General features: G+C 46.8%; 1 protein-coding gene across 11 annotated transcripts in view; it reads left to right on the top strand.

Annotated features, from left to right (window-relative positions):
* CNTNAP2 (contactin associated protein 2) overlaps window positions 1-13,367 on the top strand; it is a 1,124,907-nt gene that overhangs the window by 1,078,566 nt on the left and 32,974 nt on the right. The window contains exons 22-23 of one of the 11 annotated variants that reach the window (XR_010308041.1): window positions 11,707-11,858; window positions 12,751-12,836. The exons of 8 other annotated variants lie outside the window; for them this stretch is intronic. Coding sequence is in view for 2 of the 3 variants with exons in the window: in XM_064169558.1 (XP_064025628.1) it covers window positions 12,751-12,836 (86 nt within the window). In the remaining variant the exon portion in view is untranslated. Of the gene's footprint in view, window positions 1-11,706; window positions 11,859-12,709; window positions 12,837-13,367 lie in introns of those variants that run through there. 2 more of the 11 variants (XM_064169558.1, XM_064169561.1) reach the window with 2 other exon arrangements.

Below are 13,367 nucleotides of genomic sequence, written 5' to 3'. Positions count from 1 at the left end.
TATCCTACTTTCCTGCTAATGAGCAGAAAATAGCTAGCATGCAGTAAATGATTCCCCTTGAGGTTGGGTTGACAGATGGATGCGATGATCTTAGAGGGTTTTTCCAGCCTTAATGATTCTGTGATTCTAAGAATCTCCCATGAACTTTTCACCCCCATCCTTTAGGTCATTCTGCATTTCTCAGTCCCTGTCTCTGACTTTGTAGCAGGTGGCTGCCCTCTCATCTGCTGATTGCATTATTATGTGTAAAAAGACTTACTGGCTACTAGTCTTCAGTTCTTCTGTTGACACTCAACATCTCCAGAAGGTCAACCACTTGGTTTGTTTTCTTCATGCTTTTCTGGCATGCACATCAGCCTCTAACAGAATGCATGAGTCTCCTAGTGCCTGAATTATGAAGTTCTTTTCCTTTGTGCTTTCAGGTGTCTCATTAACCACTCTACAGATTACTGGGGAGAAAATAATCCTGTTGCAAAGTGTGCAACTATTGGATCTAGGGGAAAAACAATCAGACTGTTGGAGTGGGTCCAGAAGAGGCCACAAAGATGATCAAAGGGCTGGAGCACCTCCCCTATGGGGACAGGCTGTTAAAAGTGGAGGTTGTTCAACCTGGAGAATAGAAGGCTCTGGGGGGACCTTGTAGTGGCCTTCCAGTACCTGAATTGGGCCTACAAGAAAGCTGGGAAGGGAATTTTTAGAAGGGTTTGTAGTGATAGGACAAGAAGGAACGGATTGAAGCTGGAAGAGGGGAGATTGTGACTGGATATAAGGAAGAAATTCTTTACAGTGAGGGCGGTGAGAACAGATTGCCCAAAAAGACTGTGGATGCCCCCTCCCTGAAAGGGTTCAAGGCCAGACTGAGCAACCTGGTCTAGTGGCAGATGTCCCTGCTCATGGCAGCATTGGAACTGGATGATCTTTAAGGTTCCTTCCAGTCTATGAGTCACACGTGCCTTATCTGACATTCAAAATTATGTGATGACATGATTTGAAAGTGATGGAGTAAAATGAATACTGAATTTCAGAGTGACCTTTTCCTAGCTTCTGTGTTTTGTTAAGGTGGCATATCTTAGTTGTACAATCTTTCCCTACAGGAAAGGGGGGAACTATTTCACCTGTAGTATGGGACATCAAGTACTAATTTATTTCAAATGCACATGCTTTAAAAAGTCAAAAAGGGGAGCTGAAGGTGACATGATCACCAAGGGCCTCAGTAAAACCTTCTGATGGCCCTAAAAAATTACAGTGGCATACACAGCAGCATTGAAGACTTGAGAGCACCTTCAAGGCTTGTCAATCATAGAATCAACCAGGTTGGAAGAGACCTCCAAGCTCATCCAGTCCAACCTAGCACTCAGCCCTGTCCAGTCAACTAGACCATGGCACTAAGTGCCTCATGCAGGGTTTTTTTGAACACCTCCAGGGATGGTGACTCCACCAGCTCCCTGGGCAGCCTTTTGCACAGTCTGAGCACTGAAAGCCAGAGGTGTGCCTGAAGTGGAAAGTGAGAGCAGGACAGGACAAGACATGGTCTAGTGGTTATGGAGGTGATGGGTAGAAGGTTGAACTTGATGATCTTAGAGGTCTTTTTTAACCTTAATGATTGTGTGGTTCTTTTCTGTGTTTCTATGCTAGGACAGGATAGCATAGGGCAGGACAATACTAGAGATACTGCTGCTTTTAAATAGCTTCCTGAATTAGAATTACAAGTTTTCTAGAGCACAACTGGTATCACTAATGGCTTCTGGTGTTGCAGTTTGGCTGTTTATTCTAACATTAAATGTGACATATTAGCACCAGTGTTACGCTGTCAACCGTGGCAGTTACTGAACCTTAGATTTAGAAGCTGTCATAAACAGCTCTATTTAATCTGCAGGGTGATGGTTAGTTCATAAACATCTCATTTAAATCCAGCAGGAATAAATTCACATCTTTACAACTTGCCTTTTAGAGAAGCTTGTTTCCTCACCCATAAATGTACACCACTGTCCAGAAATGTCTCCTTTATGACTCCATGAATTTATGAATCTCTTTCATGATTCTCAGCTACTGGAATATCAGGGCTGTACTCCACTTGCAAATAGAACCATCACATTGTTTCAGTTGGAAGAGACATTTAAAAGGATCAAGCCCAATCTTCAACCTAAGGCCACCATCACTGCTAAACCGTGTCCCAGAGTGTCATATCCACACATTTCTTGAACACCTTCAGGGCTGGTGACTCCACCACCTCCCTGGGCAACTTATTTCAGTTGACTAAGGTTACATCCTGGCCTGTATCAGGGACAGTGTGGCCAGTAGGAGGAGGGAGGTTATTCTTCCCCTGTACTCAGCACTGGTCAGGCCACATCTTGAGTACTGTGTCCAGTTCTGGGCTTCTCAATTCAAAAGAGATGTTGAGGTGCTGGAAGGTGTCCAGAGAAGGGCGACAAAGCTGGGGAGGGGCCTGGAACACAAACCCTATGAGGAGAGGCTGAGGGAGCTGGGGGTGTGCAGCCTGCAGAAGAGGAGGCTCAGGGCAGAGCTCATTGCTGTCTACAACTACCTGAAGGGAGGCTGTAGCCAGGTGGGGTTGGTCTCTTCTGCCAGGCAACCAGCACCAGAACAACGCGACACAGTCTCAAGTTGTGCCGGGGGAGGTATAGGCTGGGTGTTAGGAGGAAGTTGTTGGCAGAGAGAGCGATTGGCATTGAATGGGCTGCCCAGGGAGGTGGTGGAGTCACCATCCCTGAAGGTGTTAAAGCAAAGACTGAATGAGGCACTTAGTGCCATGGTCTGGTTGATTGGCTAGGGCTGGGTGCTAGGTTGGACTGGATGATCTTGGAGGTCTCTTCCTACCTGGTTGATCCTATGATTTCTACAGTCAATTTCCCCTCAAAAGGTAATATTTGTGTTTGATTCAGTCTGATAACATATCCTGTCACCAGTTTTGTTAATCCTCCTGTTTTTCTGCTCTATTCTTCTACTTGTCATTACATGACAACACTTGTTGATCAACAAAATTGTCTCCTGATCCTCTTGACTGGTTGCAGTATCCAAACTACATAAAGGTTTCACTGCAATACCTACAGATTTTAATCAGTATCGAGGGAGACCTACAGCACTTCAGGACATGGTTTAATGGCCATGGTGGTCTTGGGCTGATGCTTGGACTCGAGGATCTTAGATGTCACAGGATGACAGGATATTAGGGGTTGGAAGTGACCCAAGATGATCATCGAGTCCAACCCCCCTGCCAGAGCAGGACCACACAATCCAGCTCAGATCACAGAGGAACACATCCAGACAGGCCTTGAAAGTCTCCAGAGAAGGAGACTCCACAGCCCCTCTGGGGAGCCTGTTCCAGTACTCTGGGACCCTTACAGTAAAGAAGTTCCCTTTTGTTTTGAGGCAGAACCTCTTTAGCTACAGGTTACACCCACTGCTCCATGTCCTATCCCAGGGAGCAGTGAGCTGAGCCTGTCCCCCTGCTCCTGATCAGCCCTCAGATATTTTTAAACATTTATTAAATATTCTTTCAGTCTCCTCTTCTCCAGACAAAGCAGCCCCAGGTACCTCAGCCTCTCCTCATAAGCCATGCCTCCTGTCCCTTCATCATCCTTGTCACCCTCTGCTGGACCCTCTCCAGCAGATCCCTGTCCTTAAACTGAGGAGCCCAAAACTGAACACAGAATTCAAGATGAGGTCTCAGCAGGGCAGAGTAGAGGGGAACGAGAACCTCCCTTGATCTACTGGACACACTCTGATTAATGCACCCCAGGATCCCACTAGCCTTGGCCACAAGGGCACATTTCTGTGCCATGGATAACTTGTTATCCACCAGGGCTCCTAGGCCCCTGTCCACAGGGCTGCTCTCCAGCAGATCACCTCCCAGCCTGTACTGGTGCAGTTTATTATTCCCTCTCAGGTGCAGGTCTTTTCCAAACAACACAATTCCATGATTCTGTGACTCTGTGATTTGCCACTGAGTCCAAGAACGTGAATTGTTTAAAACGCTCAAGCTTGGAACACTTCTCCCTGCCCCCTAAACTCATCTTCTTTTAGGTTAATGTGAAAAGGGTTTCCTGAGTTGTGAAAGATGAACCACCTCAGAAATGCTGATCCTGTGAGACACCATCAGAGGATACCACTGTCACAAGTCCTATGGAATTCATCAAGCTGGCAGATCTCTCTTAAGCAAGTATGAGCTGATTTCAGTTTAGCACCTTTAAAAAAGGAAACCACCACTGATAGGTGGTGACCTGTACTGCTCCAATCAGCACCACACACTTGAACTGAAGTCTCTTGAGGCATGTGGTGCCACACATGTAGTAACCCCCCAAAATTTCTACCCCAGAAAAGCCATAAAATTCCATTTGACACCTGCATTTCTTCAGCTGACTTCCCAAAAGACCTTTGCTCATTTTATAAAGAGCTTCTTTTCTTTAATTCTTCAGGTCTCAGAGTTCTTTCTTCTAATAATTATTCTCTGGTGTCCTCTTATTTGTAGTGCAAAGGATTCAGCACCTTAGGACAGCAAAGATTTGGCTGCTGTGCTCTAATGGTTTAATATGATTGTATTTTGTGGGTTAAGCTTCCTCAGTGCACTCCTCTTGAAGTCTGCCACAGGTTGATTTTTGTATGGCTGTTTTTAATATAAATATCTATAAGCTAAGCACAGAATTGAAATGCAACAGTGCCAAGCAGACTTGCAGAAGGAAACTCATTTCCCCCTAGGATGTGTGCATGCTCCAGCATACTAAAGACTGCAGCTTCTTTATCAATTCAGATACCATTTCTCATCTTCCAGGGAAATCTGAGCTGAATATTCTTCCATTCTGGAGATTTTACAGTTCATGCATCTCTGTATGTATTAATTAAATATCTCATTTTCTAGCTGAGTCTCAGATTTGGATCTGATGTTTTTTTTTCCAGCTTATTTGACATTACTTTTTTTGATTGGCAAGAATAAATTTATTCCTCAAAGAAGAGAGCCATGCCTTAAATATTCCTCTTTTTTAAAAGAAAATCTTGGTTTAATTACATTTTCTTCTCTCTGGTATCACCCCATAATTAATCCTTTATCCCATTCTACCCTCAGTGCATTGTTTTAGAAATTAAAAGGGCATTAATCCAAGAGTAAAATAAAATCTCAAATCAGCAGGAAATTTATTTCTTAGTGACATGGAGCTGTGGCATTTAGGTTCATGTCCTGAGATTTCAAACACTCCAGATGAAGTGAAGAACCAAATTATTGTTAGGTTGTGCTCAGTCTTTGCACTGTGGTGTGCCAAAAGGAGGCATTTCTGTTCCTTGAATTCTCTCTGGGAAGTTGGGAAGTGGTTGGAAAGATTTTGTACTTCCAGAGTTGTTGTTTTGAGTCATAGAAGGAATGAAAGAATGCAGTGAGTTGGAAGGGACCTCTAGAGATCATCTAGTGCAACCCCCCTGCAGTAAGTGGGGACATCCCAGAGATATGGTGAAGGCCCCAACCCCATAGACATTCAAAGCCAAACTTTATGGGACCCTGAGCAACCTGATCTAGTTGAAAGTGTCCCTCCCAACTCGATTTTATGATTCTATGAACCCAAACTGGATCAGGTTTCTCAGAGCCCCATCAAACCTGACCTTGAATGTCTCCAGGGATGGTGCCTCACCTGCCTCCCTCAGCAACCTCTTCCAGTGTTCCACCACCCCCATGGTAAAGAACTTCCTCCATTTATTACCTCTTCCATCGTTTCTGCTGTTAGACAACAGATTCATTTGTTCTTCATCTGCTACATGACCTTTGTTTTTTGTGAAATATCCATAGTGAAAGCCTCCTGTATATGCCCAAAGCCTTGTGTTGCTGAAGGACCACAGATCGTGGGGCTGGGTCTGAGTCCTGGCAAATGCTGCTCTTGGGTTAGGCTCTGAGATGCTGCCTCAGCGCTGCAAAGCAGTGCCAGGCATCAAAACAGAGACTGCTCCCCGGGCTTTTGTCCCCTACACATTCATCTGCTGCTTTTCCTTCTCTGCTTCCCTGATGTCCACCTGGGGCATGTCCCATCCAAGCCTTCCTGGTTACAGCTTTGTCATGCACAGGATGTTCAGGAGACTTTTGTAGCATCATAGAATCATTTCAGTTGGAAGAGGCATTTAAGACCATCAAGTCCAACCATTATCTAACTCCCAAGTCTGGTGCTACAACACATCCCTCAGCACCACAGCTCGGCATCATAAAAACAGTTCCAGGGATGAGGATTCATCACCTGTCTGGGCAGTTGTTTACAATGTTGAGTCCTTTCAGCCTAAACCTCCCCTGCAGCAACTTGAGGCCATTTTCTCTTGTCCTCTATCTTGTTACTAGGGAGAGGAGACCAGCACTCACCTCATTTCAATCTCCTCTCAGGTAGCTGAAGAGAGCGAAACAAGTCTCCCCTCAGCTGCCTTTACTCCACGCTAAACCACTCCAGTCCCCTCAGCTGCTCCTCGCCAGACCTGTTCTCCAGACCTTTCACCAGCTTCATTTGCCCATCTCTGCACATGCTCTGAATCCAAACTCAGCCCCAGCAGTGCTGAGTCCAGGGGCACAGTTACTCCCCTCGTTTCTTAGCGAGGGTCCCAAACCGAACCCAGTTCAGTTTTATGACAGAAGTATAAAATCTTCTCAGTGTGGGACCTTGCTCTCAGAGATACAAACTTTGAAAACATCCACTGCTATCCAGGGATTTCATCCTGGTCCTTCTCCCTCTCCCTGGCTTTCCCTTTGGCCAGTTGGGCTTTTGAAAGCAGAGACATCACATATTGACCATAATCAGGTTATGATTGTTGGTCCCTAGGCAGCTACCATCTTCCAGAGCAGGGATTGGATTATTCATCGTAATGAAGTCCAAACTAATTACCTTATATACACTACATATGTACACTCTGTACCTCCTATCAGCATGGTTTTTATGGGGAAAAAAAGTGTTTTTTTTCAATAACCATGGAATTTCTTTGGTTGGAAGAGACCTCTAAGATCATGGAGTCCAACCGTCAACCCAACAGCACCACAGCCAGTAGACTATGACCCAGAGTGCCATGTCTACACATGTCTTGAGCACCTCCAGGGATGGTGACTCCACCACCTTCCTGGGCAGCCTGCTCCAGTGTGTGACCACTCTTTCACTGAAGAGATTTTTCCTAGTATCCAACCTTAATCTCCCTGGCACAATTTCAGGTCAGTTCCTCTCCTTCTGTCACCTGATACCAGAGACAATGATGCTTTACTACTGGCTGCATGGAATGCCAGCACAAGCATCCCAAACTGTAGTCTCTAGATAAGGAAAGCAGGAGTGTTTTTTAACACACACAGCAGATCTGTCTCTTATTCCCTTTTTTGGAACCTCATTAGCACATACTAGGACACCTACCAGTAAGATCATGCTGGTTTGAGCTCCTCACCACCACAAATGTACCAACGACGTGCTCCTTCTATACCATCTATCCCAAGCTGTCCTCAGCATTCTGTAGCCAGAAATTAGCATTCCTCTTAAGCAAACTGTCTGTCAAGAATGCAATTATAAGTGAGAATTTTCCATTCCCTTTGTTTAGGTCTCAGATTTGGAGCTTATAGCAATTGAAAATTGATTCTGGCAGGCTCCTTTTCTGCTAAATTTTTATGCTTCCAAGGGGTGGAATAAATATTCTGCACAGAGTTCTGTTCCTCTGCAGCTAAGCTGCTTCCATTTCTTGTGCCAACTTGTTTCAGTGCAGCCTGAATATCTCTACATTGCAAGTTGTGGTGCTGAGAACCCAACCTGCTGCAGAGATGGTAACTCTGACTGTTGTTTTGGCACTAAGAGGTCAATGACTCAGCAGTGACTTTGTGTAAGTGTTCTGTGGACCATATAGAAATGTCCAGAATGGGTACAAGATCCTGAAATTGTGAGTTGTGAGGGCAAATGTAGAGTCTTGCACCTGTGAAAGAACAACCCCATGTATCAGCATAAGTTTGGGACTGACCTGTTGAAAGGCAGCAAAGAGGAAAAGGATCTAGGGGGGTCCTAGTTGATGGGAGGTTAACCATGAGCCAGCAATGCACTCTCGTGGCCAGGAGGGCCAATGCCATTCTGGATTGTATTAGAAAGGCTGTGGCTAGCAGGTAGAGAGAGGTTCTCCTGCCTGTCTCCTCTGCCCTGGTGAGGCCACATCTGGAGTACTGTGTCCAGTTCTGGGTCCCCACTTCAAGAAGGACATAGAACTGCCTGAGAGAGTCCAGTGCAGAGCCACAAAGATGATTAAGGGAATCAAACATCTCTGTTACGAGGAGAGCCTGAGGGAGCTGGGGCTCTTTAGCTTGGAGGAGACTGAGAGGTGATCTCATCCATGTTTATAAATATGTGCAGGGTGAGTGCCAGGAGGCTGGAGCCAGGCTCTGCTGGGTGATGCCTAATGACAGGACAAGGGGAAATGGGTGAAAGCTGAGGCACAGGAAGTTTCATGGAAACATCAGGAGGATTGTTTTCCCTGCAAGGGTGACAGAACACTGGAACAGGCTGCCCAGGGGGGTTGTGGAGTCTCCCTCTCTGGAGATATTCAAGACCTGCCTGGATGTGTTCCTGTGTGATCTGGTATAGGTGACCCTGCTCTGGCAGGGGGGTCGGACTGGATGAGCTTTTGAGGTCCCTTCCAGCCCCTGACGTTCTGTGATTCCATGACTGATGTGGCTAAATGTGATACCGTGGTAGCTGAGTGAGATCTTAGATGAGGTTCTGCTCAGGAGTACCATTATTTCTTGTTTGCCTTCTGGAGTGACAGCTCACAGGTCTCATGATGTGAGGTTCTGATCCCACATTTTGTCCACCCTCATTCCCCTGAGATCAGTTATTCCCATTGTGTCACACTTCTGGTAAAGTGCTTCATTTTTTGGTTCTACTCAGCCACTTCTGGCTGGAGAAGCAGCTGAGCAGACCATTTACTGATCTGTCCCCTGGCCAGTGCATTTTGTTGGCTGCTGTGATACTTTTGGTCTGAGTCAGTACTGGCAGCCTCCTTCCCCTGAAGCCATGCAGCATCTGCATCCAAGCTGGTGCCACCACAAGTGCCAGTAGCAGCAAGATGAACTGCAGTTAGCAACGTCCAAGAGCAGTCATCACTTGCTGTAGCCTCCATTATTGTTGACTCTTCAATCTCCAAATTGTATCTGCTCCTTCTGCCTTCCCCCCTTCCTCTCCAGTGCAAGGGACCCTCTCTCATTTGGCAGCATGAGTGATAGAGCGGGGATGAGGAGAGGATGAGATAGTACAGCTGGGAGAGGAAAAAGAACCAGGAAGCATTTGCCAGTCTGAGGAGAGGAGGGAAAGGAGGAGATGGTTCCTAACAGATATTCTGTTTTTGACAGGCTATTTAATTCCCTTTTCCCAGTGCCCTGTAGGCAGGCTGCTGAGTCTCCTCCATCCTTTCACCTTTCAAAGTCATTTCAGCTAATTTCAGCTCTTTAACACCATTCTGTGCAGGTTCTTATTTGGTTTTCCTCACTCCTTCGTGTGGGGTGAGGAAAAGAATTCAAATTGTAAAAGCATTTAAGCTGTACCTTTCAAAACTCATCAAATACCAGAATAATCTTTGCCCCAAGAGTGGTGGCTTCACAGCACCAGCTCCTGACGCAGAGTGGCATCCTCTACAAGGACAATTTCAAAGCTCTAATGCTCCTTTAGAACCTAAAAACCCAAACAAACCCAACCAGTGCTTTGTGAGAGAAACCAAGTGTAGTGATGGAGTAGCTCTTGATCACGGAATCACAGAATCCCAACGTGGTGGAGGTTGGAAGGGGCATCTTGAAGTCACCTGCTGAGCAGCATCTTCTAGAGCACCCCAGCAGCATGCCTGGGGACCCTTCCCACCCGATGCAACCTGTGAATCTATGAGTCGTGTCTCCCGCCCACTTCTGCTAGATCCGTTCCGTGTCTTTCCCCTTCCACTCCGCTCCGCCGCAAGGCAGGTGGAGGTGCGGGGGTGCAGGCTCCGTTCCGTGGCGCTCCGCTCCGCCTTTTGCCGCCCGCCGCCGCTGAGCCGTGCGGGTGCCGCTGCCGGCGCGGGGACAGCGCGGACCGAGCGCAGGGTCCGGGAGCGGCGCGGAGCGGGGCTGGGAGCAGCGCAGGTAGCGTGGGGCAGGGCTGACGGGGCACAGCGACGGCGGCGGGCACGGAAAGCCTGCAAAGCGCCCCGCGGGGCTCTGAGGCACTGGTGCGATGAGCCGGCGGCAGCGCTCAGCGCGGAGGGGCACGCCGAGCCGCTGCGCCCGGAGCGGGGAGGGGGCACCGCTGCCCGATGCCCACGTACCACCGATGCCCAGGGAGGTGGCGGACTGATCATCCCTGGAGGGCTTTAAAAGACGCGGGGATGTGGTGCTGAGGGGACGTGTTTCAGTGGCAGTGTCTGAGCAGTAGCGGTGGGATTGTGAGCTCTAGGCAAGCGCTTAGACTTGATGATTCCTAAGGTCTCTCTAACCTCAACAGTTCTGTGACTCTAAGTCTTCTGGCAGAACAAAGCTGCCACGGCTGATGCGAGTCTGCTGTCTGGTGTTCGGGGGTCACTCACCTTGTCTTGATGTGCCTTGAGCCCTGCGGTGGGGTTTGGTTTGAGCGGGTGGGGAGGGCGAAGCAGCTTGAAGCGAGGAAAGGGGTTCAGATCCACTGCTGCTGCGAGCCACCTCAAAGTTTTTGGGTGGTTTTGTCTAAATTGAGTGTAAAAGGAGCAGTTGGTCAGTGGTCCTGTTGGTAATGTCTGCTTCCTTGTCCAGCTAGCTGGGCACTGCCTCATCGACTGACAGAGGGAATCAGAAAAGCCAGTGCCAGTATTTCATGTTCTGCTTTAACGTATTCCTATGCCAGAGCAAGCATAAGGTGCTATAATCCTGGTGTATTAATTTCTGTTGCAGCTTCAGTGCAGGTTCCCCTGTGTGTCCCCCTAAGAAATCCATTCGGTTTGAGGTTAGAAACACCCAAAGCTCTCTCTCTATCTCTCAGTATTTAGGTGGGAGCGCTTGCTGCAGCTCGATAACAAAAGCCTGCACACAGCACTGTGCCTTCAGACGCTGCTAATATTGTTCTGTGCTTGGCTGTTATAATAATAATGATGATTATAGAGGATGCTGGTAGTGTTAATTTAGATCTCCTGGGAAGCATTCAATTCACACCATCTAATAAGGTGTAAAGGCAGTCAGTGAGTGAGTCCTTGCATGTTGTCTGCTTCTGTCTTTCCATCATCCCCCTCCACCCAGCCCGGTGTGTGTTTGTCAGGGTGTATGTCATTACCTGCTGAATGACACTTTGGATCAGCAAGTCACAGGAACTGCCGAATTAAGCACGCTGAGGATGCCTGGCTTGTCGTATTCCACATCTGATCTGAAAAGCAACAAAGGTCCAGTTAAAAGGTGCACCTGAAACCTGAGGCTGGCAGGACTGGGAAAGAAAGTGTGCTTCCTTGCTGCTGCTCATGGAGGGAAATTTGCTGGCTGGCATCAAACCACACCTCTTTCTTTCATCCCTGGTGTATTTGTTAAACAAGGGAGAGGGTTTGGCTTTCAGATCATGGTGTAATGCTTTTACATTTCATTTCTTATGGAATCATGATTTCCACTGCCTAGGGGTGGAGAGGGCCTTCTGCAGATCTTTGCAGGTCTTCTACAGGTCTTTGCAGGTCTTTATTGCTCTAAAGTGTATGAAGGCTTCTTTAAAACCAAAGACAGTGCTCTCTTTCTAGGCGATTTCACTGTTCCACACTAATTCTGATACAGCGCAGCCCTACAACGGTGGAGGCGTGCAGTGCTTGCCACACCACCAGTGGAGACACTTAATTACCTTGCCAGGCTGCAGCCTTGAAATGAACTGCAGGAGGAGGTCGTTTGTCCTAGTGTGAGTAGCTCAGCACTGGGACTCAACTTGCACGGGATGCTGGGGGCAGTGGGGGCATAACCATTAATGGTTTCTGAAAAGGTTGGATGCAGTCACAGGAGATAACTCTGCTGGGAGCTAAGTAGAAAAAGCAAGATGCAAGCTTAATCTCAGAAAGGTTTGCCATGTTTATGGGAAGCTGAGAAGGTGTTTTGGGAGAGGATCATTTGATGTGCTCCGTGCAGTTACACTACTTGTGCATCATCTTCCAGTCACCTTCTATTTGGAAGAGAGAACAATGAACTGAACAAGTCATTGATCTAGCTAATGTGGCTGTTAAATGTTTATGATAATTTGAGATTGTGCACTGAATAGCAATACTTTTCAGGAGTGAATGTATTGCACAGAAGCACGTTCCAGCAGAGGAAATACAAAAGAGTCCTTCACATGTGCATACTTGCAACAAAGAAAAGAAGCAAAAGCCTTGAGCCTTTTGTGGATCGACCTCATCACTGACTTTGAGATGTAACAGAGGCTGTTCAGATAGAAATTGCTCAGCTTCAAAATGTGAGGCATACAATAGGGGGGGGGTGGAGGAAACATAAAAGAAATTGCTTCTAAGAAATGAAATTGACTCTTTTCCCCTGCACTGTCCTACAGCATTTTCCCAGTGGTTCAAATAAATGGTGGTTTTCAGTGCTACAGAGCTAGGTTGGCATTGTCTGTACAAGAAGTGGATGTTTTGATCAGAGGGAAAAAAGATAGATTCCAAATGAAGAAGTGATGCAAGCAGGTTGAAAATGCTGGAGGAAAAATGACCTGCATTCTCATCCTTGCTGGCACTCTGCTTTTCATCTGCTTGATGTTTTCAGGCTTTTGATAACTGGATTAACATTTCCACTGCTTAAAACAGTGTCAGCTTGCACATCTTCTGGAAAATATCACTTCCCCCTAGACTTTGATTCAGATGTGGAGTTGCCTTGGAATCCAGCACTACAGGTGTAAAACCCATGGGTTTCTTTTGAGTTAAATAGGTAAGAAAATTACGTAGGACTGATGAAGCTTTACCTTTATGTGATATGATTCTAAAATCATACAGCAGTTTGGGCTTAAAGATCATCTTCTTCTAACCTCCTGCCATGGGCAGAGACACCTTCTATTCAGCCAGGTTGCTCAAGGGTCCAGCCAACCTGCCTTTGAACACTTCCAGGCTTGGAGCTTCCACAGCTTCTCTGAGTGACCTTTTCCAGTGCCTTACTACCCTCATGGGGAAGAACTTCTTCCTAAAGTCTAATCTAAATCCAGTTTATTCCAATTTGAAGCCATCACCCCTTGGTTGTGTCACTCCATGCCTTTGTCAAAAGTCCTCCAGCATTCCTGTAGCCCCTTCAAATACAGGAAAGCTGCTAGAAGCTCTTCCTGTTTAGTATCTTTGTGATGCTAAAATCCCTAACGGTGGTTTCTTACCAAACAGATTGCAGACCTTCACCTTTTTAATTACAAAACAAACCTTTTCAGCATGCAAACAGT

The sequence above is a fragment of the Pogoniulus pusillus genome, chromosome 32 (genome assembly GCF_015220805.1).
Source record: "Pogoniulus pusillus isolate bPogPus1 chromosome 32, bPogPus1.pri, whole genome shotgun sequence".
Lineage (NCBI taxonomy): Eukaryota > Metazoa > Chordata > Aves > Piciformes > Lybiidae > Pogoniulus > Pogoniulus pusillus.
The sequence above is the reverse complement of the archived record's forward strand: the minus strand, read 5'-3'. Positions and strand labels throughout refer to the sequence as shown.